The sequence below is a fragment of the Zingiber officinale genome, chromosome 8B (genome assembly GCF_018446385.1).
Source record: "Zingiber officinale cultivar Zhangliang chromosome 8B, Zo_v1.1, whole genome shotgun sequence".
Classification (NCBI taxonomy): Eukaryota; Viridiplantae; Streptophyta; class Magnoliopsida; order Zingiberales; family Zingiberaceae; genus Zingiber; species Zingiber officinale.
The window spans coordinates 44688146-44711524 of record NC_056001.1 but is presented as its reverse complement, the minus strand read 5'-3'; the positions used below and the strand labels follow the sequence as shown (position 1 = coordinate 44711524).

Sequence of the window (23379 nt, the reverse complement as noted above, 5' to 3'; positions counted from 1 at the left end):
TCCTTTCATTCTCAATATTGTGACGAAATTCATAGCACTTGAATTGATGTGACCATTTTTTTTTTGTTTGTTTAGTTGATGACACGGTTAGCTTATACCAGATGTCGCGATTCCGTTCACAATACTAACAATTTCACATGCTACATCTGAGATTTCATATAATCTTTAGCCCATTCCATTCCATTCCATTGCATGTTGAGCTGTTTTGACCATGACACCTTTTTGGCACAAGTATTTTATGCTGTGGCAGTTATGAACTGCTTATTTAACTTCACTGACCTTACCATAAAAGAGGTGCTGCATTACAGTTGCATGACGGCTGCTAGTGTTCTCAGACGTCACTAATGTTCTGTTTATCCGCTACCACGGATGCAGTTGGAAAGGAGTCGACCGTGGGGAAAAAACTTTCTCAGTGGAGTGGAAAGGTAAGAGAAAGGTGTGAGAGAAGAAGCAAAGGGAGAAAGGAAAGGACCGCCACCTCCAACGGCCGACTCATGGCCAGACCGTGAGCTCGTTGTGGCTAGACCACAATTTGTGGCCAGGTTGGAGTTTGTGGCAGCTGCGGCTGCAATTTGCAGCCAAGGCACGAGCTTGTGGCCGTGAATTGCGGCCAGACCGCAAGCAATTCATAGCCTAGCCATGAGCTCGCGTCCGCAATTCTCAGCTAGGCTGTCAGCTCACGATTGCCATGAGCAATTCGCAGTCTAGCTGACCCCTCCTAGTGTGCTTTTTTTGTGAGGATGAAAACTTTGTTTCTCACAATTTTGGGCAAGGGGAAAGGTCTACTAAACACCATTAAAATCCTGTTTGTAGAGGAATACAGTGGCTCCTAAAAGTAATGAACTAATATTTTTTATTCTAATTGTTTTTAACGTTTTATCCCCTCCAATTAAGATATCCACACCACACCCACACTTAGCATGCACCCTGTTCTTAATTAATTTTTTTAGCCTTGAAATCTTATCCTGTGTAGTGAAAGCATCTAATCCAACTTGGATAAAATTGACCATAAAGATGATCGAGGCTGCACCCTTTATGCACATGTCTTGTTCCCATTTTAAAAGGATAGGCCATAAAAACAGAAAATTGTTAGATCTCATTATATCATGGGTAAAAATTAAATGAGCATCTTTCTTATTAAATTGTCAAAAGTTTTTTTATATTAATTATCAAAATAATATATTTATTATTATTTGAATGGTATCTTTTTAAATCATGTTCTAGTATATATGATGCATAATTGTTATAATATATACGAATAGATGTTGGTTGATAGTATGCCTTGGTAAAAAAAAACAAGAAAAAAAATTGATACCCAGAAGTTTAGTATATTGGTTGTGTGTTCTATTTGGAGGAAATTTTTTTATAAATATACTATAATTAAGAATCGAACCATGGATATTTAAATGATAATTTAAATATTTATCATAATTCCAAGGGCTATGGTATCATAGTATGCCGTAGTAGTTATGTATCATACTTGTTAAATACAGATGATTTAATTTGTGTACATTCGAACTGTCTCAGTATGGAGGAGTGACTTGAATAACAAAAATAGGATGCCGTGTTAAAACAAGAACATAATTATCCTTTTGCGATAAATAACACATAAACCTTAGACCGAATGAATGGCAAAGTGCAAAAATATATTTGAATACATAATATCTTTTACCTTTTGAAATTGTGTGGTTTGGTCTTTCGGATCAACACCTAAGCATGTTTTGTTGAAGATTATTATAATCTCATTTATCTATTTAAGATTATGTTTTTTAATCTTGTTTGATTTAAGTAATGAATAATTCTTAAGTAGAGACAAAAGACGATTTGTTCGTCCCTAGTATTTTCGTCAATCCATCTTTAGATCAACACGAAGGAGGTAAATCACAGGTAGCTATTAGCCATTAGTGCAGATGGCAAAGAATGAGAAGAGGTATATTCTAACACGTTGAATTTTGATCCCCAGAGTTCATATGATAATATTTTATGCCTTAATTATTACACCGTTCTGAGGGGACAATGATTCTCAATTAATGAAGTATATTTGTCATGTCAATATATGAGGGATATAATATGAAATGTTATTATTTTGAAAGTGTGAAGTTTTTCATCATTCTGAGATTAACATAAAAAGTTTTAATTTTTTTTAAAAAAAATTTCCCCAAAACTGAGTATTCCAAATATTAAACCGACTAATTATATTTTATTTATTATAATCTGATAATCATATAATTCATCATGATAACTTAAATCGTATTTTTTTCCCTTACAGTTCGCTTAGGTACTCTTTTGAATAAAAGAGAATAGCTTATGTTCAAAATCAGCTCATTTTCCTGGAGTCATGGTGTCATGGTAAGATATTCAGGTTAACTTTCATGCATCTGCGATTCGAATCCCAGCTACGATGTATTTACAGGAATTTTTTTTCTAAATGGGGAGCGTAATCAAAGAATGTTGGGCTTCTGGGTTGGCCGCCACGTGCGTTTCTTGATTTATCCTGATGGTTGATAGAAAATTTTCGTGGGATCGGATTGATCATCTTCAGAAATAGTCAATAAGATTAACTGAAATTATTATTTTTTTCTTCTTTTGAATAAAAGAGAATAGGTGATGATTCAAAATCAGCTCATTTAACAAATCAACAAACCTTGTGATTCGGGGCATTAGGACTATCCTTCTGATTTTTTTTTTTTTTAAAATTTTAGTCCATCATTAAAATAGAAATTATTTAGGCCTCTGCCCATAAAGGTCCATTTCCTAATTGATAGGTTAAAATTTAAATATTTAAAATTTTAATGAATCATTTTTATACATAAATTCAACGTTGAATTGATGATCGAACATGACTGTACTATTTCGATGAGTAATAAAAAAGAGATGTCATTCATCTAAAAGAAACTGGCACCACCACTTACTCTGTCCCTTCTTTCACTTTCCTTCCTAAAGTCAAAAGCCTACTCACAAAAAAAAAAAAAAAAATTCTCCAACATTTGGCATGTGAGCTGCAGATCTTACTGGTCTTTGATGCTTCATTAATTGCCCTTCTTAATCCCTCCATGATTTTCATTTTCATATCTTGGCCAGCACCATCTTAATGCCACTAACTAGCATCCAGTTTGACCCGGATTTGCAAGGACTCAGATTTCTATTCTCATCCGGAATTGTAATATATATGTGGCTGACACATGGAAACGCATAAAGCATGCCCAATTATTGAATGCTTCAATATTTCCTAACAAGCACCGTGCTTTTCTCCGACTTTAAGGGGTTGGGTTAAAAGAAGATTGCAAATGTGAAATGTATAATGTGGTATTTGCAAAGGTGCATTGCATCCATTCATGTGTCGCTACGAGAAGATAAGGGTTCGCAGTTCGCTTTGGGCCACACCACCACCACTACCGCCACCGCCACTATATTCGGTTAGCATGCGTCGAGATTGAATTCATAGAGTAGAGACACGACCGCAAGGGTCTAAATGGAGCACAATCATTAGAAAGTCTCATGACTTTTTGTTTTTGTTAAAGTAATCCATCGTTTCTCATTTCCTTCGCGGGTTCAAAAAACACGCGGTGTTTGGAAAAAGATTGCATGATATGAGTTCAATTGTATGGTACGCGGTGTTACTTTATATTTTATAAAGTATTTCAAGATCACATAATAATTATTTTATTTTATTTTTTCATTCGTTAGTTTAATTTTTTTTTTAAAAAAAGTTGTTGGTGCGTAATTCAATAATAAAAATAAGTACGAGAGAAAGGGAATATCAGAGACAAAAATCAAGGAGATTGATTCGATCTATTGCCCTTTGAGGTTCTATCGGCACGTGACCGGTAATAATTGCCACACTAATCAGAAAAGTATTGGCTGAGCAATTAAGGAAAGTACTGGCCGGCAAGCTCAAAGCGGACTATTGCGGTTGCTCAGCACGTGGCTACCCGACTAGATGGTAAAAGCTAGCAAGGGAAGCGTGACGCGTGGCCAGACCGTAATCGTGCAGCTGTCGGTTTCTCCAGTGCGATTACGAGAAACACGAATCTTAAAGCAAAACGCGCCCTCTATAAGACCCCAGCTGCCGGTGCCTCACTGATCCTCCCCCAATTCCGATCTTTCTTCAGCTTACGGATCGAAGCAATGCGCTCTCCGGCGAGGTTTTTGCTCTCCTCCCAGCCGGCCCAGGAGGCGGAACGGATGGACGCTGCCTTGGTTTTCCACTCCGATGTCATCCTCACCCTCGCCGTCCTCCTCTGCGCGTTCATCTGCGTCCTCGGCCTCGGCCTCGTCGCCCGCTGCGCCTGGCTCCGCCGCTCCTTCAACGCCTCCGACTCCTCCTACGATCGGCCCCTTCCCCTGCCCCTGCTGCGGATCCCCAGAAGGGGGATCAAGAAGAAGACCCTCCGAGCCCTCCCCACGGTCTCCTTCGTATCCTCCTCCGACGCCGCCGCCGCCGCCGCTCCAGGCGGCGTCGAGCTCGTCGACTGCGCGATCTGCCTCGCCGAGTTCGCCGACGGCGACAGGGTCCGCGTCCTGCCGCAGTGCGGGCACGGCTTCCACGCCGCGTGCGTCGACACCTGGCTGGGTTCCAACGCCTCGTGCCCATCCTGCCGCCGGGTCCTGGTGGTCCCCGCGCCGCCGCCGCGGTGCCAGAAGTGCGGCGGAGAATCCACCGGAGCAGCAGCTTCCGCCAAGCCCACCGAGAGCGGCGGCGCCAGTACCTCGAAAACCGCGCATCAGATCTGCGTTCGATGAAATTTTTACAAATCCGTCAGCAAAGAGGTGCGCGAAGCCCTTGTACATACAGCAAAAGGAAGATCACAGATCACGAATCACTTGCAGAGTGCTGAAACAAAGGATTTTCTTGTTATTGCGAACAGATCTGGCCATTCTCTCATTCTCAGACCCTCGTCCTTCCTCCCGATCCACAGGAGTAGTTCATAATTGGTTCAGTAATCTTCAAGCACTGGATTTCTCAGGTGTTCATGTGCAAATGAGAAATCCCAAATTGTCTCGACACACATCAGAGTTTTTGGCAACTGAATAAAACCACTGTGAGGGACCTTCCTACAGATATTGAATCTGAATGAAATTGATCTCGATCTATAATTATAAAAGGGGTCTCCAAACAAAAAAAAAAAAGAAAAAAAAAAAGAAAGAAAGAAAGAAAGGGAATCTCTTCACATCAATTTTATTCTCTGCAACGATAGTGGAATGCAAGCTTTTTGGAGGGGACTAGGTTTGAACATTGAAGCTGTTAGGAGAAAGGGACAGGCAAGAAACGGTTAGTGGCTTCTGTCACTTTGAACGGCCAGTTAATTTAATTTCCTTTTACAATTAGAGAACTATTTAAATATGGAAAAAAATAGATGATAAATACTTAAAGTAATTATTAATTTTATTCTTAATTATTAACATTATTAAATTTTATTTGTTTAATAGAAAGATAGTTTGCATAGCCATCATATCAAAAGATGAAACGCATGAACATACTGTATGGATATCAAAGTATAATTGATTGAATCAAATGAAATTGGAACTGATATTATTTCTAATTCAATAAGACTCTATTTTGATAGAATGGTACAATGGGCTGTGAATGTAAGAGTCAAGACACTTGTTATTGCTTAATCACAAGCTAGCAAATGAGTGGATGCAAAATAGGCACCAAACCATACAACAATGATCGATTAGATTGTTCGTCTTATTGTGAAAATTCAAGTTTAGTCTCCAAGCTCGATTACTAGTCAGTAGGATAATCTTTAAGTGTTTATAGTATTGACATTCATTTATAAGTTGAAGATACCAAATAGAATTTAAAATTGTTTTCTAATGAGGATTTTGATGAGAAATATACATGGATGGTGTCAAGAGATAATTTCTGCCTTAAAAATTTTCTGCGCGACGACCAAGCATCCCACTTGATTCAGCCTCCGAATTGCACCACCAATGTGATAGAGAATGCACAAGACAAGCACCAACAAGACAAGTCAACGTACAGAAAAACTCCCAACCTTTTTGTATTAACACTCAAAGGATTACAAGTGACTTTCTTGGCAGAATGCTCATACAATCTCTCTTGTGTCTTGCCTTTGCCACACCCATGCCTATTTATAATTCATAGGCAGGGTTGGTTTGGCGGTTACAAGCGGTTGCATGGTAGTTTCCTCAACTACCATGCCACATGTCCTAAACTGCCAGCCACATCATATGCTGCCTTGGCGCTATGTCAAAGGCCAGCATGCACCCTTGTGCTTGGCCCATGGTTCTGCTTCATGGGTTTGGGCCGAATAGACCCCCTTTGCTATATCATTCTTCATGCTGCATTGCATGCACCCGCTGCATGCCATGACTCACGAATTTTGCAAGCCATGCTTGGCCAAATGCTCCGATTCCGCGCGTCTGCTCTTCGCATCTATTCGCCACCGTCAAGTCGACCTCCCGCTCGACTTGTGCTTGGACAGCGCCAGCGCGCTGCCACAAATCCACCTACTGCTTGGCATGTCTTGCGCACATACTCATTATGCTGGATCCAAGGAGCAACGAGCCAATCCTTGTGCTCAGTCATGCCGTCGACTTAAAGGGCTAACAAGCCACCCCCACCAGAAGAAGTTGACGCCATCGTTGATTGCTTCTGTAAGTATTCTTGAATCTGCTTCTCAAATTGTCATAGAAATTGCCATAGAGTAACATCTCTTTCCCATGTAGCCTCTGACTTGAGTTTTCCCTTCCAAAGAACCAAGAATTCTGTTCTTCTGTTCTTTTTGCTCATCCCAAATGTTCTATGGTTCAGGATCTCCGCAACATCGTCGCTGAATTGTTTCCTTACAACCGGCAGGGCTCTCTTGGCACAGTTTCTTGATGGATCCATGTCATCTGCATGATATTTCTTCAAGAAACTTATATGGAATGTAGGATGTACCTTTAGCCTTTCAGGCAAGTTCAGCCTGTAAACTACATTCCCAACCTTCTCCACTATTTCGAAGGGTCCGTCATACTTGGCAATTAGCCCCCGGTGAGCATTCTTGCTGCTTATTCTCTTCCAGATTTGAGGAATAAGTTTCAGTAATACCTCATCCCCAACAGAGAATTCCAAGGGTTTTCATTTCTTGTCAGCATACTTTTTCATTCTTCTAGCAGCTTTTCTTAGACTATCTTGGGCTTCTTCGAGCAGTTCCTTCTTTTCCCTTGCATATCTATAAGCTGCAGGTCACTTTCCTCCAGACTTTTGCTTGGCTATTTCCATAGGAGTTGTTAGCTGCTCACCCAATACTATTTCGAAGGGACTCTTTTCCGTGGCTGAGGACTTGTGCAAATTATAGCAGAATTGTGCACTGTCCAGCAACCCCAACCAATTCTTTTGACTTGCTGTCACATAATGCCGCAAATATTCTTCAAGTACATGGTTGATTCATTTGGTTTGTCCGTCCATCTACGGATGATTTGCTGTAGAGAATTTTAGATCAGTCCCCATCATATTGACAAGGTCGTCCAAAATCTCCCCGTAAATCGAGTGTCCTTGTCACTCACAATGTCATTAGGCAAGCTAAAGAACTTTACCACATGACGATAGAACAATTCCGCAATAACATCCAAGGGGCAAGCCGAAGGAGCCGCAATGAATATAGTATACTTTGAGAATCTGTCCACCACCACCATGATGAAAGACATGCCATCAACTTTCAGGAAGCTACTGATGAAGTCCATAGAGACTGAAACCCAAGGTTTCTCCGAAATAGGCAGCCGCTGAAGTAGTCCCGCTTCCTTTTTCTTTCTGTCTTGTCTTGTTGGCACACAAGACAAGTTTTGACGTAAGCTTCTACGTCGTTCTCCATCTTTGGTCATATGTAAGAACGGGCCAAAAGCACAAGCATCCGCTCAACACCCGGATGTCCAGCCCATTGTGGGTCATGAGCTTCTTTCAGCAACTATTTTCGCAGACCACCCGCTGTAGGTACGAAGATTCCCCCCCCCCCCCTTGTAAATTAGGAGATTGTCCTCGATCCAGTACCGCTGTATGACCCCGTCTCTTACTTGCTGCACCAACTTCCCATAAGTTGTGTCACTTGCAACAACAGCCTTGACTCTGTCCAACATATCCGATTCTACTCTTGAGATCGAGTAGAAAGTGGCAAAAACTTCCCTCCGACTCAATGCATCAGCTACTTGATTATGTCTTCTAGGTTTATGCTCCCAAGCAAAGTCATACTCTGCCAAAAATTCTTGCTAACGGGCCTGATTAGGAGATAATTTCTTTTGTGTTGCAAAGAAAATGTTAGCAACATTATCAGTTCTGACAAGAAATCTTGTTCCTAATAAGTATACCCGCCAAACCTGTAGGCAATGCACAATCGCAACCACTTCTTTCTCATGGGCAGAATACTTTTGTTCCGCCGCATTGAGTTTTCTGCTTTCAAAGGCAACGGGGTAGCCTTCCTGCACCAACACACCGCCAATAGCTTTATCGAAAGCATCCGTATGTACTTCGAAAGGCAATTCGAAGTCCAGTAAGCGCAACACTAGTTCAGATGCTATTGGCATCTTCAATGTTTCGAATGCTTCCTTGCATGCATCTGACCATTCCCATCGCATGTTCTTTTTCAATAAGTCTGTTAATAGGGCAGTCTTCTTTGAATATCCAGCGATAAATTTGCGGTAGTAGTTTGCCAAGCCCAAGAATGACCGTAGTTCCGGAATAGTTGCAAGAGGTTGCCACTCAACAATGGCGAGCACCTTCTTTGGATCCATCCGTACACGGCAATTGCTGACCATGTGTCCCAAGAACATGACTTCTTGGCTAGCAAACTCGCACTTCTCTTTCTTTACAAAGAGTTGATGCTTCCTTAGCCGATCGAGTGCCATCCCCAAGTGCTCCAAGGCTCTTCCAATGACTTGCTGTAGATAACAATATCATCCAAGTAAACTACCACAAAGTTGTCAAGGAAGTTATACAACATCTCGTTCATCAAATTGCAGAAGGTGGCAGGGGCATTTGTCAAGCCAAAGGGCATGACCAAAAACTCGTAAGAGCCATAACAAGTTACGCATGTTGTCTTTGCCTCGTCTCCTTCTGCAATTCTGACTTGCTAATAACCCAATCGCAAGTCGAGTTTTGAAAACCATGATGCCTTGCTCAGCCTGTCCAGCAAATCTTGCACCAATGGAACAGGGTACTTATTTTTCACCGTCACTTTGTTCAAAGCCCTGTAGTCCACGCACATCCTCAAGTCACCATCTTTTTTCTTTTGGAACAGCACCGGTGCACCAAAAGGAGCCTTTGATGGTTGCACATATCCTACCTCTAACAATTCATTCAATTGTTTACGTAATTATGCAAGTTCCAAGGGAAACATGCGGTATGGTGAACTTGCAGGAGGGATAGCACCAGGGATTAACTCGATTTTGTGATCAATATTCCTCCTTGGTGGTAAGCATTTCGGCAACTCCGAAGGCATCACATCTTCAAATTTTGACAGAATGTCTTGAACACCAATTGGTAATTCAACATTCTGGTCTGGTTTTGCATCGATCAAGGCAACCAAATAAGTTGTTTCGCCCCGCCTCAAGCATTTCTCCAATGATATTGCATATATGATGTCGGTCTTCCCCTTTTTCTAGCCCTTTCCGTAAGGATGCACCGCAGGTACGAAGCACAGATTGGACTGTTGCATTACCATCACTCCATCCAGGTGAGGCATAGGCACCGCACTGTCTTCGTCTTTCGTAAGAAATCCATACCCAGTATTATTTGGAAATCTTCAAGAGGGATTACCATCATATTTGCTTTTCCCACCCAAGTGCCAATAGTCAAAGGTACATTGTAAGTCATACCCACAACTGCTTGCGCCTTGGCATTCATCGACTTGATGTATTTTGGGCATTTGCTTATTGACAGCTCGTAGTCTTGCACCAGTTTGGCAGATACAAAGGTATGAGTAGCCCCTATATCTACCATAGCATTTGCACTTTTCCCGTTCATCATCACAGAAATGTGCAGGAGTAGAGAATGAGTCCGCACCATGTCTTCTGACATATTTGTTAGTAATTCAATGGACTCATAATCAATAATTGTATTGAGCAATTGTAAAGGGTTGACAAGTGTAGCAACTTCCTGCTCATACTCTTCCCCTTTATCACCCAATAGGAGGGCATTTAGCTTCTCGCGTTTCGGACAATCCTTGGCAAAATGAGGGCCATTGCATAAGAAACAACCCTGATTCTTCAAGTTGGCTTTCCCTAGGGTCGCCGAATGTTCCGCTTTTCCTTTGCCATGGTTGTTCCCTGGATCCTTCTTTTTGGCATCCTTCTTGACTTCCTTCTTCCAAACTCCTTTCTTATCCTTATGAAAAAAAATGGACTTGGAAGATAAAGAAGTGTTCAGATTTTCTTTGCTCATGTGAAGGTCCACCAAGGCATCAGCAGCAACAATTGCACTAGGTAAATCCTTCACATTTTGCCTACGAAGTTCAACCTGCGCCCAAGGCTGCAAACCATACAAGAAGTTATACAACTTGTCCTCCTCAGACATATTTTGAATGTCCAGCATCAAAGAATTAAATTCTTTGGCATAGTCTCGCATAGAACCGCTCTGTTTGAGACGTTTTAAGCCATCACGCGCAATCCAAGAAGTGTTGCCTGGAAGGAATTGGTCCTTCATTTCCTTCTTCAATCGATCCCACATATCAATCTTCTGCCGGCCCGCATTTGCATCATCTACCATGCGAGTCTGCCACCAGAGTTTTGCATCACCAATAAGGTACATGCTAGCAATTGTTACCTTCTCGGTTTCAGGCACTTTAGCAGCAACAAAGTACTGCATCGTGTCCCACAGAAAATTTTTTAGTTCCTTGGCACTTCACGTGCCTCCAGAAGACTTCGGTTCAGGAACTCTTACCAATGGACGTTGAGGCCCCGTTTCTACACTAGAAGTCATTGCTCTTCGCAGAACAATAATTTTGTAACGTAGGTCCTCATTATTCTTCCGTATTTGCATCATCTCCTCCAGTAGAGATTCTTAGATTTGCTCCAAATTTGCCTCCAAGTTGAGGATCCTTGCAACCAGATTGCAAACATCCTCTCCATCCGGTACCGCACCGAGCAAGGCTTCCACAAAAGAAAGTCTTTCTCTGATTTCGTGGTTGCCACCAGCCATGATTCTGCGCTCTAATACCAGTTGTCACAGGGGTAATTTCTGCCTTAGAAATTTCCTGTGCGGCGACCAAGCACCCCACTTGATTCAGCCTCCGAATTGCACCACCACTGTGCTAGAGAATGCACAAGACAAGCACCAACAAGACAAGCCAACGTAGAGGAAAACTCCCAACATTTTTGTATTAACACTCAAAGGATTACAAGTGACTCTCTTGGCAGAATGCTCATACAATCTCTCTTGTGTCATGCCTTTGCCACACCCATGCCTATTTATAATTCATAGGCAGGGCTGGTTTGGCGGTTACAAGCGGTTGCATGGTAGTTTCCTTAACTACCATGCCTCATATCCTAATCTGCCAGCCACATATGCTGCCTTGGCGCCATGTCAAAGGCCAGCATGCACCCCTGTGCTTGGCCCATAGTTCTGCTTCATGGGCTTGGGCCGAATGGACCTCCTTTGCTGCATCATTCTTCATGCTGCATCATTTTTCATGCTGCATTGCATGCACCCGATGCATGTCATGGCTCACGAATTCTGCAAGTCATGTTTGGCCAAATGCTTAGATTCCGCGCGTCCGCTCTTCGCATCTGTTCGCCACTATCAAGTCGACCTCCCCCTCTACTTGTGCTTGGGCAGCGCCTGCGTGCTGTCGCAAATCCACCTGCTACTTGGCATGTCTTGTGAACATGCCCATCATGCTGGATCCAAGGAGCAACGAGTCAATTCTTGCGCCCAACCAGGCCGTCAACTTAAGGGGCTAATAGATGACCATGTGAATATGTTAATCCATATAATGACAAAAGGGATTATTAAACTTGTTAAGTCCCAATGTGTAATAAGTATATAAGCAATCTCATGAAATTATTGTCATTTGGTTCTAAAATCGATAACCAACAACATTAAGATTTGCCCCCGTGAAATGGTGCCACGGTAAACATCTTAATTTCTTAAACATTTAAAAATCGAATTTCAATTTCAACGAATTAATAAATATATTTTTCTAAATAGGTGGTCAACCTAAGAATACTAAATTAATGAACCATCCGTTGTAAACGCTTCCCGATTACCTTGATAGTCGATAAGAAATTTTCATAAAACAGAACCGATTATCCCCAAAATTAATCAAAGTAAGATGAATACTTGGTATCAACTAAAAAAATTGATAACTACATTATGTGTGTTTATACTTTGATGACACTATTTGGTCTTGATATTTTTACAATTATAAAACTAAGACATGAAGGAGGCTTAGTTTAACCCTGACTAGAGGGAGTCAGGGGGAGTGAATAATTGGTTCCCCTAATTCGATTTTTATTGTACAAACGCAATGAAATGGTTAAATGAGTATGTACTCGTGTTGTTTGTGTCTAGAGTATGGAGCAATTAAACACCATAAAAGTTGCGGCTAAAACATACTTACTTTAATTGATGCCCACTTGTTTGCAATAGAAGACACGAGTTAAATAGCTTAAAAGAGGATTCCTACTCTTGAATGATTCACATATAACTTATTGGGTACGATAGACGTGTCAATTCACAAAAACTCTTTGGGTGGTAAGGATGCAAACCTAACAATTCAAAAACACGACTATAACGCATCCAACATTATGGTTTGAATCCCCAGTTAACGAGGAAAGAATAAATATTCCATCGGGAGCTAAATCATGAATGCTCGATATGAACAGTTAAGTCTTGTATACCCAGCTCATGGTACAATCCATGCACATAGTGCAGAATTGGAAGAACCTCCGCTCCTCTTTTAACCTGGATAAGATACCAAGATACATTACAGAATTTTTCATAATAACATATGGGCAAAGATGGATACTGCAGCTTTAGGTATCTATAAGTTTAAGCTATTAACGAAGTGCATGAACTCATATAACCCCATCACCACCCAAAGCTATTATTTTGGTGAATTAAACTGTGTTTCCTAAAATCGGACTTCAATATATTTGACAGATGGAAATCAAATATCTAAGGAAAAAACAATAGTGGATGAGAAAATATATATATATATCTTGAATCATAAATAAGTCCGGGTTCCATTTCTATAAATAATGGCAAGAAATTAGACTCGTGATTCCTATACTTCATATTTCTTTTGGGGAAAAGGAGGAATTAGCTTAACTTGAAGATTTTGCTCTTTATCCATTGAATGAGTAGACAATTGAATCATATTCAGTAGAATGGTACCAACTAAATTCTAAGTGCTAACTTATCAATGGAATCTCATTGTTTATACGTAACATATTATGGCATTGGATTTATAAAGAAAATAGATTTTCAGATGGAATCAAATATGCAATAATTATAGTAACAATCAATGTACTACAATGTCAATTCATAATTTTGATAGAAGTAAAACATTTGGTTGAACTCTTCTTTGTCTCAAGGTAATAGCTATAAAATAGTTGACTTCTGGGAAAGGGTAAGAGAGAAATATTATGAGATACACAATGCATTAGAGACATCATCATTACTCTTGGAACAGGTTATTGTATTCCACCTCTTGTAGAGAAGCAAGAGTTCATTATATAATGGAACTTTCAGTTCTAATATTCTATATGAGAGTTATCAGTAGTGTTGGGCATAGACGAATACACCATAGTGAGGCCCTTTCTACAACTAAATATTGGAAGGGAAGTATGACCACCCATTCCTTTTTAGAGTTCATTTTCCAACTTGGAGGTTTTAAACAATGGAAACTAGAGTTACATTCTAGTTAAGAATGCAAATTAATTGTATATTTTATCAAGTTTGCAAGTTCTTTTGTAGAATTTCAAACCTGAACACAAAGAGAACCAATGGCATGCCCAGGTACAAGCTCCCAAAATCGAGCATCGGAGACTTCAGAAACATCCTCAAGAGAAGTTACCTAACAAATATTTCAACATGAAAATACATGGGGATTATGAAAAAACTGGATAAGAAGATGAATTGAGGAATTTCCACGTACTTGTCTCCGGCATTTGTTAAGGGCAGAAGAAGGTACACTTGTAGGAGCCATCTGGAGTAAAATACTGCCTGCCGCTCTAAAAAGTGGCATAACAACCATGAATACTGCAATTGAAACAAGGCCCAAACACAAAACTTCTGCATTCTCAACCCTGGAAATAGGAACGGAAACAATGGACTTATCCTCTTATTTTGAGCAAATTAGTGTATCCATAGATAACAAGAAATCAGCAATGATGGGAACCAAATAGATTGATACACAATTATTACCCCAAAGAAAGAAACCACGATGCCAAAATCAAACCTGCACTGCAGAAAGTAAAAAAAAAGAAGCCACATTAGAACACGTTTGAAGGACTAGGGATTATAATATGCATGCACACATATATGGAGAGGCTTTTTATCCTCAGAAGCTTCAAAACAGAAATATTGTTCAGCAAGACCTATACCTTCTAATAGAGTCCGCAAGAACATGTAGGAAGACTGAATGATAATTCATGTCTTCAGCATTCCTGTAAACTACATAGAAGTTGCAGAATCACAATAAAAAGTTTTAAAAGTTAGATCAACACTGGAATTAAGACAGACGTGAAAACCACGGCGAGAATGCAGCATACCTATATTGACACGTGCATAGCTTCGAAAGAACCAAACTCCAATTAAGTTCACCAAAAGATTGGTGACTGCTGAAACAATTAGGTAATGCCTACAACAAAAGAAACAAAAAAAAGTAACAACACCAAGTCCCAATAGACCTAGAAAGTTATAACATAGTCCATGAATAATTTGCTAGTTGCAAGTTTGGAAATTGAATATGGATGACATGATTATGCAAATTTTAACACCATCTTTCAGAATGAATTTGCAGTACTAACCTATACAAAAATCTCCAATATCATACTAAAAGTTCATTTTAGTCTAGCAGAAACATCACTAGCAATAAAGGACATTGATAGAGGAATCATAATCATCAATCAAAATAAAAGGATTTCCAAATTAAGACTTTGATGGTTATAAGGGATTGGAGCAGACAACGAATGCTTGAATTACTTTCAATGAGTTAAGCATTTGAATTTAATGATATCATAGTCAGGGAATGACTTGTAGATATGATACACACAGAAGCCCAGATTTTAAAAAAATAAAAAAATAAAAAGATCACAGGCTAACCCAAATAGTTGGCTTAACATGTTATTACCATAAAAATAAAAAAAAAATGATTAAATAAAAAAAAAATGCATATAATCATAGTAAATTGCTCAATACTACAATGGAATAGGAACATCCCAATAAAAGCTCGCTCCATTGCAACCTAGGAATTGACATGGTTAATCAAGAAACCTAAATAAATGCGTGATTAAGATTGCAAACATGATGCTCACCAAAACTCGCTTATTGAAACCCTTTTCCTCGAGGATATAAAGCCCCCTTTTGTGTTGGTCAGATCACTCAACATCCTTATTCAAGCCAATATGTTTTGCATTGATCACTAATTTATATGAATGTGAGAAATTCACTTAATGCAACAGAGATCAAATAAAGTGTTATACGAATATAAATCCAGGTATAACTGTCAAGAGACTACTGATGCTACCCAAACCAGGTTGGAGTGTTCTTCCAAATGTATATAATTTTGATTTTCAATTTTTTTTTTTCACATTTACATCTGAAACAGGACATTTGCATAGTTGCAATCGAATATGGATGTGCTCCTGAAAGTTTAGATAGCATGCCATGTGCCCTTTAAATCAAGAGAAAAATGTCAACAACCATGCTTTAATGGTTAGTATCTGGAAGTTACGGTATAGTATACAAAAATAATAATAATAAATAATAATGTAAAAGATATGCAAATATTGAGAAGAACATTTGGGTTTAGTACACTATTTTTTTTTAAAAAAAAAAGGTATCTATTACAAGAAGTTAGATTTAGTCTTAATAAATGATAAATGTGAATAAATAAGTTAAGAACGTGGTATGAGACTAATAATTAAGCAATTGATCAATTAGAGTTAGAAGTGTAAGGGATATAGGGAGTGCTTAATATAGTTAATATAAATGACCAAATATTTACTATAAGTTAGATGTAGCCTTGACAAACAAAATGTGAATAAACAAGTTAAGAACAACAAATGTGACTAATAACTAAGCGATTTAATCAATTAGAATCAGAAATATGAGGGAGAAATTGAATCAATTAGAGTTAGAAATATGAGGGATATAGATAGTCAAGAGAAAATTGTGATTGATATACTTAAACAATCTAAATGATCAATTATTCCAAGAATAACATTGAATAGAGCTCATAGCTATATACTCTTAATTTGTATACATAAAGATTTAACAATGTGGCATGATTCATAACCCCAGAACATTGCAAGATAGGCAATATTCATACAAGCTGCAAAGACTGGAAACAAGTTTCCTTAAAAGTAGTGGCTTACTTGTGCTCAGATTCATCTTGCATAAATGCATGTAGCGCTTCCACGGCTAAGGAGAACGACAAAAACAACAGAAACAGCTGTCTACACAGGCACCACAGAAACAATCTAATATATTAGCACAAAGAATAGTATGCAATCTTTGCATTAGCTGATGAGATATGGGGCAGATGTAGTGTGATGCTCCTGCCCATATACTATAATTACAAATTTAGCAAGAAGTAATAATTGGTGGAAATTGCTACAAATCTAAAATAATCTGATTTTCATTGTCACCCTTCTGAATCTTTCTATATCATGGTTTTGACCTTAGAGCACAAATTCATAAATAATATTGTTAACATAACCACTCCTCCCAATAAGTTCATGAGAGTTTGCATGATGTAAGCATGACATATTGAAGAAAATTATGTGCCTAGATGCACCTCGAACATCAATTTCTTGAGGAAGGGGTTATAAGCAATAATAAGTCAAAAACAAGAATGATACAATACTATATTTGAAGCTGCGCAGTAGGAACCTTACAGAGGAATCCAAAATAAATTTAGCAATGCATACAAACCCAAGATACGAACTAAAGTTAAATCCTATTTTAAATTATTAAGTTATCTAAACAGGTTTAAATATTGTAGTTTGTTATATTTTTAGAAAGAGAATTTTAGAGATTATTAAGATTTTTAAAAAAAGTTTGGGGAGTTCTTTAGATAGTCACAAGTCATAGTTTTACAAAGAATTACTCTCATTGCTGGTCCATAAATGTGAGGCTACACACAGGTCGATCATCCAGCTACAGTTGATTAAGGGCCTCTTCCACACGCAATAGGCGGATCCTTCCCACATACCAGGTCAATCCTTCCTTAAGAAAACTGCCGCTGTGGTTCTCACCTGGTGACTGTCAACTCCACCATCAGCTGCCACCAAAACCTAACCCCTTTGAGGTGATCTGCTGCTCCACAATCTACTCTCGTGCAACCAACCTCCTTGCAACATCCCACCACTACCTCTCACAAGCGTTGGTACCTCCCCTGCTGTTGCACCATGGATCAAAGCGACCGAATGCCTCTCCCTTGAACACTTACACCTTCTCATCAAAGCTGTGAGAATGAAGCAAAGATCTGGTCTCCTGTAGCTTCTAGGTCCAAAATAACTTAGATTTGATTAAATCCATTTTTTTTTAAAAAAAATTGCTACAGTATTGACTTTTACCAAGTACGACCTGATCCAACTTTTGATTCAATTCATGAAATTACAATACTCACATTAGATGCAAGTTATTTTGAGATCTGTGAGAGGGATACGATCTGGTCCAAGTTTAATTGCAATTAGAAAATGCAAGAGGAAAAGAGTTACCATCTCACTATTTGATTGGACTAGTTGACTCACATTATCTCAGTAAAAATTTCTACCTCCATTTTCTGAAAATTACTCTTATTTATTTAGTTTGTAATTTAAATTACTTACATTTAATTAAAAAAAGGGCAGTCCGGTGCACGAAACTCCCGCCATGCGGGGTCTCGAGGAAGGATCCATTGTACGTAGTCTTACCCTGCTTTTTGCAAGAGGCTGTTTCTAGGATTCAAACCCGTGACCTTTTGGTCATAAAGCAACAACTTTACCGTTGCGCCAAGGCTCCCCTTTATTACTTACATTTAATTAATTTCTAAAAATAATTTTTGTATAATATCATATATTATTCAAAACACAAAAACACCATCATTATCTCTTATCCTACTTTATCTGTCATCTTCCATAAAAATACTAATTATAAAATCCAGGTAATCATATTTAGTTTAGTTATCATCCAACATTCAAAAAAGAAAAAGAAAAAACAATGCTTCACCCTAGTGCATTATAATTTTATTTTCTAAGCTCATTATTTATTAAAATTCTTAGATCAACATTTTACATAAAACCAACATTACTATTGCAAGAGAAATAAGAGATATAGATGCTAGTTGCAAATGCCCAAAAATCAAAATACAAGACGAGATTAGAATCATGAGAACTAGGGTGGATCATCCAAATAACTTTAAGGAGCATTACCCTTCATATATATAACTCCATGGATTGTAAAAACGTAGACCAAGAATCACATTATACTATGTCTAGGGAAAATTTTGCATTCCTAAAAATAATAATTAATATAGGTCTAAAAATATTATGAAAAAAGCTCCTATTATTGACCGAAGAGTGGATCCTCATGGATTTCTTAATTAGTTAACTGAAATAGAATACTTTTGATATTATGGATTGTTGTCTATTCAACGAGCACAATTCATCAACTTAGAATTTATTATAACTGCTAAGAAATATGAGCAAAGTGTTCAAGCCAATAAAGATCAACATGGAAGAGAACTTATAGAACATTAGTCCAAAAAACGCTCCACTCCGTGGTTAGGCTTACCCAAGGTGCTTTGATGATTTAGCGACACGATTTAAGTAAGACATTGTATTCGAATAGTTGTTTGAGGGTGTAAGGCTTATCATGAGAATTAGAGATTTGAGTAGTCAAGCTTGGATGATGAACTTTATAGAGTGTGGAGCTGTGAGTAGCTTCGAACTCAGTGATGGTCATCATGCTTGAAGATGGACCCAAAGATTCAATGTTGTTTGAATTTTTATATTCTTAGGAGCTTTATCATAGGCCTTAGAAGGTGTTTATAGGCAGTCTTCAGATGATTAGCTATTAAAGAGTCAAAAAATGAAGCAGAACTTAAATTTCCCTTGGACCCGAGTTTGGGTCGAGCAAAACCGGTCAATGTCGGCCAAAAGTGTTTTTTAGTGAACACACTTTATTCAGGTATCATGTGTCAACCAAAAATGGTTGATGTAAATGAAAAATGGTTGATGTAAATGAAAAATGGTTAGCATCAACCAATATTACACAAATTAAATGTTGAGATCTCCAATGGCTATATTGTGAATGTTGGCTCGTACAAGTTGATTTTTGGTCGATGCTAATGCTGGAAAAGAGCTGTTGCGACTTTCTTGTCTGATGGTTTTTTTGACAAGGAATGCTCATACAAAAATACACATAATCATCTTCTACTTTGCTCAAGTGCCAAACGGAACACTTAAGATTTTGGAATGCTTCTAGTTTTGGGTCTAACCTTCCTATCATGATATAGATATCAATTTTGGCACCCACGGATATATTGTTAGAATTTATCCATAGAAAATGATGTGTGGATAAGGTGATACAGGATGGTAGTAGATGGTTTGGAGTACAGAATATAGGCCTTGTATCACTTGGTATCTCAATCTGGCATAACTCGACAAAGGAGACTCCAACTATCAGGCCATGGCAAAATCAGTATTTACCGCATGTAAAAAGTTACGTGGGCCCCTAACCAGTACCTAGTAGCTAGTATGAAACTATATTTTAACCCATCAATTGGACAATATACATCTTGGGAAACGATGCTTCAACTATTAGGTCATGGCTAAATCAGTATTTACCACCTGCAAAAAGTAATTTGGGGCCCTATCCACTACCTAGTAGCTAGTATGAAATTATATTTTAACCCATCAATTGGGTATATACATCTTCACAAAGGATCTTTCGACTATTAGGCCATGACCAAACCAATATCTACTACTAGTAGAGAGTTGTTCAAACTCATACCGCTAGAGAGTTATTCAAACTCATGTCACTATGTATTATTTCAGATACTCTTAACACTGCATCAGCCCCCTCTGCACTCATGTGGAATATTGACACACAGAAACTCCCAGTAGACACTCAATTTCTGTTGATCACGTATAAAATATTTTAGGAATAGCAATGTCAATCACTTTGATTCACACATGTCAAATACTTGTACTCGAGTATGAGTAGCATAGCCTACTAGCAAGCATGGAGAATAGTTTAACCCATCAAATAAAAAGTGAAACGGATATTAGTGAAGTGAAGGGGAAATTTATAATTTTGTAATGATGTACATTATTCATAAATATTTGATAAGAAACTTACAGCATTCGTAAAAGCAGCCAACACTTCCAGCCTTTTGTACCTAAATAATATAGGAAAGTATAAAATGATAAATCCTTGTTCCTAAAATTAGTCCAACACGTACTACAATATAGTGGACAGTCTACATTAGAAAACTAGAGAAAAGAAATAAAAGTATGCACAAATGAGGAAAAAGAAAAAAAAAAAAAAAAAAGCAAAATGAAAGAGAAAATGACTATAGCTAATTCTTAGTACAAGATAAAATTGGAGGTACTATGGACAGAGAAACTAACCCATAGGTGTATATTTCATCAGGCTTCTTGCGGGAAGCAGCCATGGCAAACAATGAAAAGGTTAAAAGGCCACATCCAAAGGTAAGATGAAATGCATCTGATATCAACCCTAAAAGAAAGGGCACCAGGAATTTAGCTGAACAAATATACATCAATATTCTAATGTTTAATATGGCTGTTATTACCAATGAAATCAAATGTCTGGTAGATTACTATTTAAGTTTCTCATTGCAGTAATTTGACTACTAACAAGATCATCAAAAAGATACCAAAAAATCATATTCAACAACAGAAGAGCATGACAGTGTTTGGCAAGAATTTCAAAATTGAAATGTGTTAAATCAAGCAAACAAGTCTTCTAACAATATAAACTCGCCTTGGCTGAAGAAAATAACATCTCATAGCAAGAAAAAAAATGAATGGCGACTCGACCAACCAAAAATAAAACTACACAGAGAAATATCTATCTGTATCATAGCAAACACTAATAGTGACATGCATGCATAAATGCAAATACTTAATTTCCAACAGCTCTAATAGGACTACTACACCAGTAATTCAGCATACTAATCATAAGTCAACCTAGTTTTGGCTGCAGGCACTCCCAAAAATTATCAGAAACATGAAAAATTCCAAAATAAACTAAACCAAAGAGAAAATTTTGTATATTAGTCAAGGTTTTTGTATTCTTTTATTTATCATTTTCATGTCTCATAGTACACTTCAACAAGCATGGAAATACAACATAAAACTCGGTCAAAATGTTGCAGCCCTTTAATTATTATTTGCAATTTCTAACCAGGTAAATCCCATGATATGGTTTGCATCATATCAAACAATGATTAACAATAAAAATGAGTGAATCTGAAAGTCCGTACAATCTCATAATTTTGAATTATCGCCTAAGGAAAACGACAGAGGAGAACCAGGTGGCAAGATGAAGTATTATTTTATCAACCAAACAAATCTTAAAATACTCATTGGAGTGCAGAACCTGATCCAACCAAAAGCATAAGATCACGCAGAGGACATTATGGGTGTGAAAGAAATTTTTGGATGAAACATCAACCTACAAACACAACACGTTTGATGTACTCCAAATACAAACCTCATTCAGTTGGTATATTTCTCAAATGTGAATAACACATTAAGAACATGTTTATTCATTTTCCATGCCTAAGTCACCACAGCAAGAAAGTACTATTTATTAATTACCGTAATTTAAATTTTGTTAGAGTTCTTGTGATGCTCTCAGAGGGTGGGGTGACATTAAGAGCATAATGTCCCTATCTTTAGTGGAGCTAAAGTCTCCCTCTTCAGGTTTATTGGCATCCTTAGAAAACATTATGTCAATTGTCAAAGTTCCACAGTACAATCACAAACCATGAAAACCTAAGTGAACTTGCAATATCAGCATAAAAGAGTACGTTATTAAACAAAGAAGATGTCAGACTAAGTTCATTAGTTGCCAATCTCTTGAAAGTTAATGACCATATCAATGAAACGATCGAAAAAGAAGAAGTGCGACGACAACCCAAGAAATTCTCTGACCTACGCGGCCGGTGAATATTCCAATCAACAATTCCGACGTAGAATAGGTCACATTGAGTGATATAAGCAAAGCTAGCCGCTTCATCGCCCGATTCCCTGAGCTTACGCCTTCAACCACCGCCATCAACAAGTGAAGTAACGTGGGCTTTCGGTCATCTCCGTGGACCATAAAAGTGGGCGCACCAGGTGCTTTGCTGCGCTCTTCGCTATCTGAGGTAGGTATACTGATGAAAGAATCACTCCGAGAGAGATGCGCCCGAAACGAATGGCTCCTCTGCGGCGGAAACGGCGAGCGGGGATCGGGTTGGCGGAAGGACGACTGCCGCGAGAAGGCAAACCTCCGATCACCGGCATCGAGGCCATAGTCCCCGGACGAGGGCCTCTGGTCTGGCGTCCGGTGGCTAAATGACGAGCTCCGCGGGGGAGGAAACCTGGGGCCGGTCTCCGCCCTCGTCAGAGCTCGAGGAGCTGCCGGCTGCTCGTCCATCTGGATCCAGACGCCGAGATCTGGTACGGGTCCGGAGAAAGGGGATCGAGGGAGCGGCGGCCGAGTAGACGAAGAGGAGGAATGCAGCAGAAGGTAGATTTATTATTTCCATTTCTGAGGGCCAAGTTTGACAAAGTGTTTATGGCGTCTCCTGGTTTGAGGATTTTTCCATATTGCTGTAAGATGTCAGACTAGGGATTCCAATTCTGTTCAATAATAAATAAATAAATACATATTTTCAATTGTGGGGCGAATTTAATAACTTAAAAAAATAATACAACTTAGAAAATTATAATAAAAGTCATATATTACCTTCACATGTTTTTATAATATCAATCTTCGTGATTTCATGCTTTGAAAATACTGAATAATAATTTCATTATCAATGATATCAAACACATCTTGTTCAATATATGATATCAAACAATCATTTATCATATCATCTCCCAATCGATTTCAAAGTGAGGTTTTCATTAGTTTCATCACTGAAAACACTCTCTCTATATGTAGTTACAACATGTAATAACAATGCTAACTTTAAAAGTAAATATACCAAA

General features: G+C 38.5%; 2 protein-coding genes across 2 annotated transcripts; one reads left to right on the top strand and one right to left on the bottom strand.

Annotated features, from left to right (window-relative positions):
• The first annotated feature begins 4073 nt into the window (after nt 1-4073).
• On the top strand, nt 4074-4875 carry LOC122014306 (RING-H2 finger protein ATL8-like). The gene has a single exon (XM_042570499.1). The coding sequence runs from the start codon at nt 4129-4131 to the stop codon at nt 4741-4743; it is 615 nt and encodes a 204-aa protein (XP_042426433.1). The 5' UTR covers nt 4074-4128; the 3' UTR covers nt 4744-4875.
• Nucleotides 4876-12539: 7664 nt separating this feature from the next.
• Nucleotides 12540-22968, bottom strand: LOC122015456 (metal tolerance protein C2-like). The gene is made up of 10 exons (XM_042572345.1): nt 22336-22968; nt 20785-20893; nt 20513-20552; nt 16543-16619; nt 14716-14804; nt 14548-14617; nt 14369-14407; nt 14100-14250; nt 13929-14018; nt 12540-12904 (listed from the first exon to the last, which is right to left on the bottom strand). Exons 1-10 carry the CDS (start codon nt 22820-22822, stop codon nt 12803-12805), a joined length of 1254 nt encoding a protein of 417 aa, XP_042428279.1. The 5' UTR covers nt 22823-22968; the 3' UTR covers nt 12540-12802.
• Nucleotides 22969-23379: the final 411 nt, after the last annotated feature.

What these genes read in the sequence shown, in the direction of transcription:
- LOC122014306 (XM_042570499.1), top strand. Translation starts at nt 4,129, where the DNA reads ATGCGCTCTCCGGCGAGGTTTTTGCTCTCCTCCCAGCCGGCCCAGGAG.
- LOC122015456 (XM_042572345.1), bottom strand. Translation starts at nt 22,822, where the DNA reads ATGGACGAGCAGCCGGCAGCTCCTCGAGCTCTGACGAGGGCGGAGACC. An exon ending in GATGAAATATACACCTATGG is followed by an intron (nt 20,553 to 20,784) that starts GTTAGTTTCTCT and finishes TATATTATTTAG; the next exon opens with GTACAAAAGGCTGGAAGTGT. An exon ending in TCGTGGTTTCTTTCTTTGGG is followed by an intron (nt 14,251 to 14,368) that starts GTAATAATTGTG and finishes TCCTATTTCCAG; the next exon opens with GGTTGAGAATGCAGAAGTTT.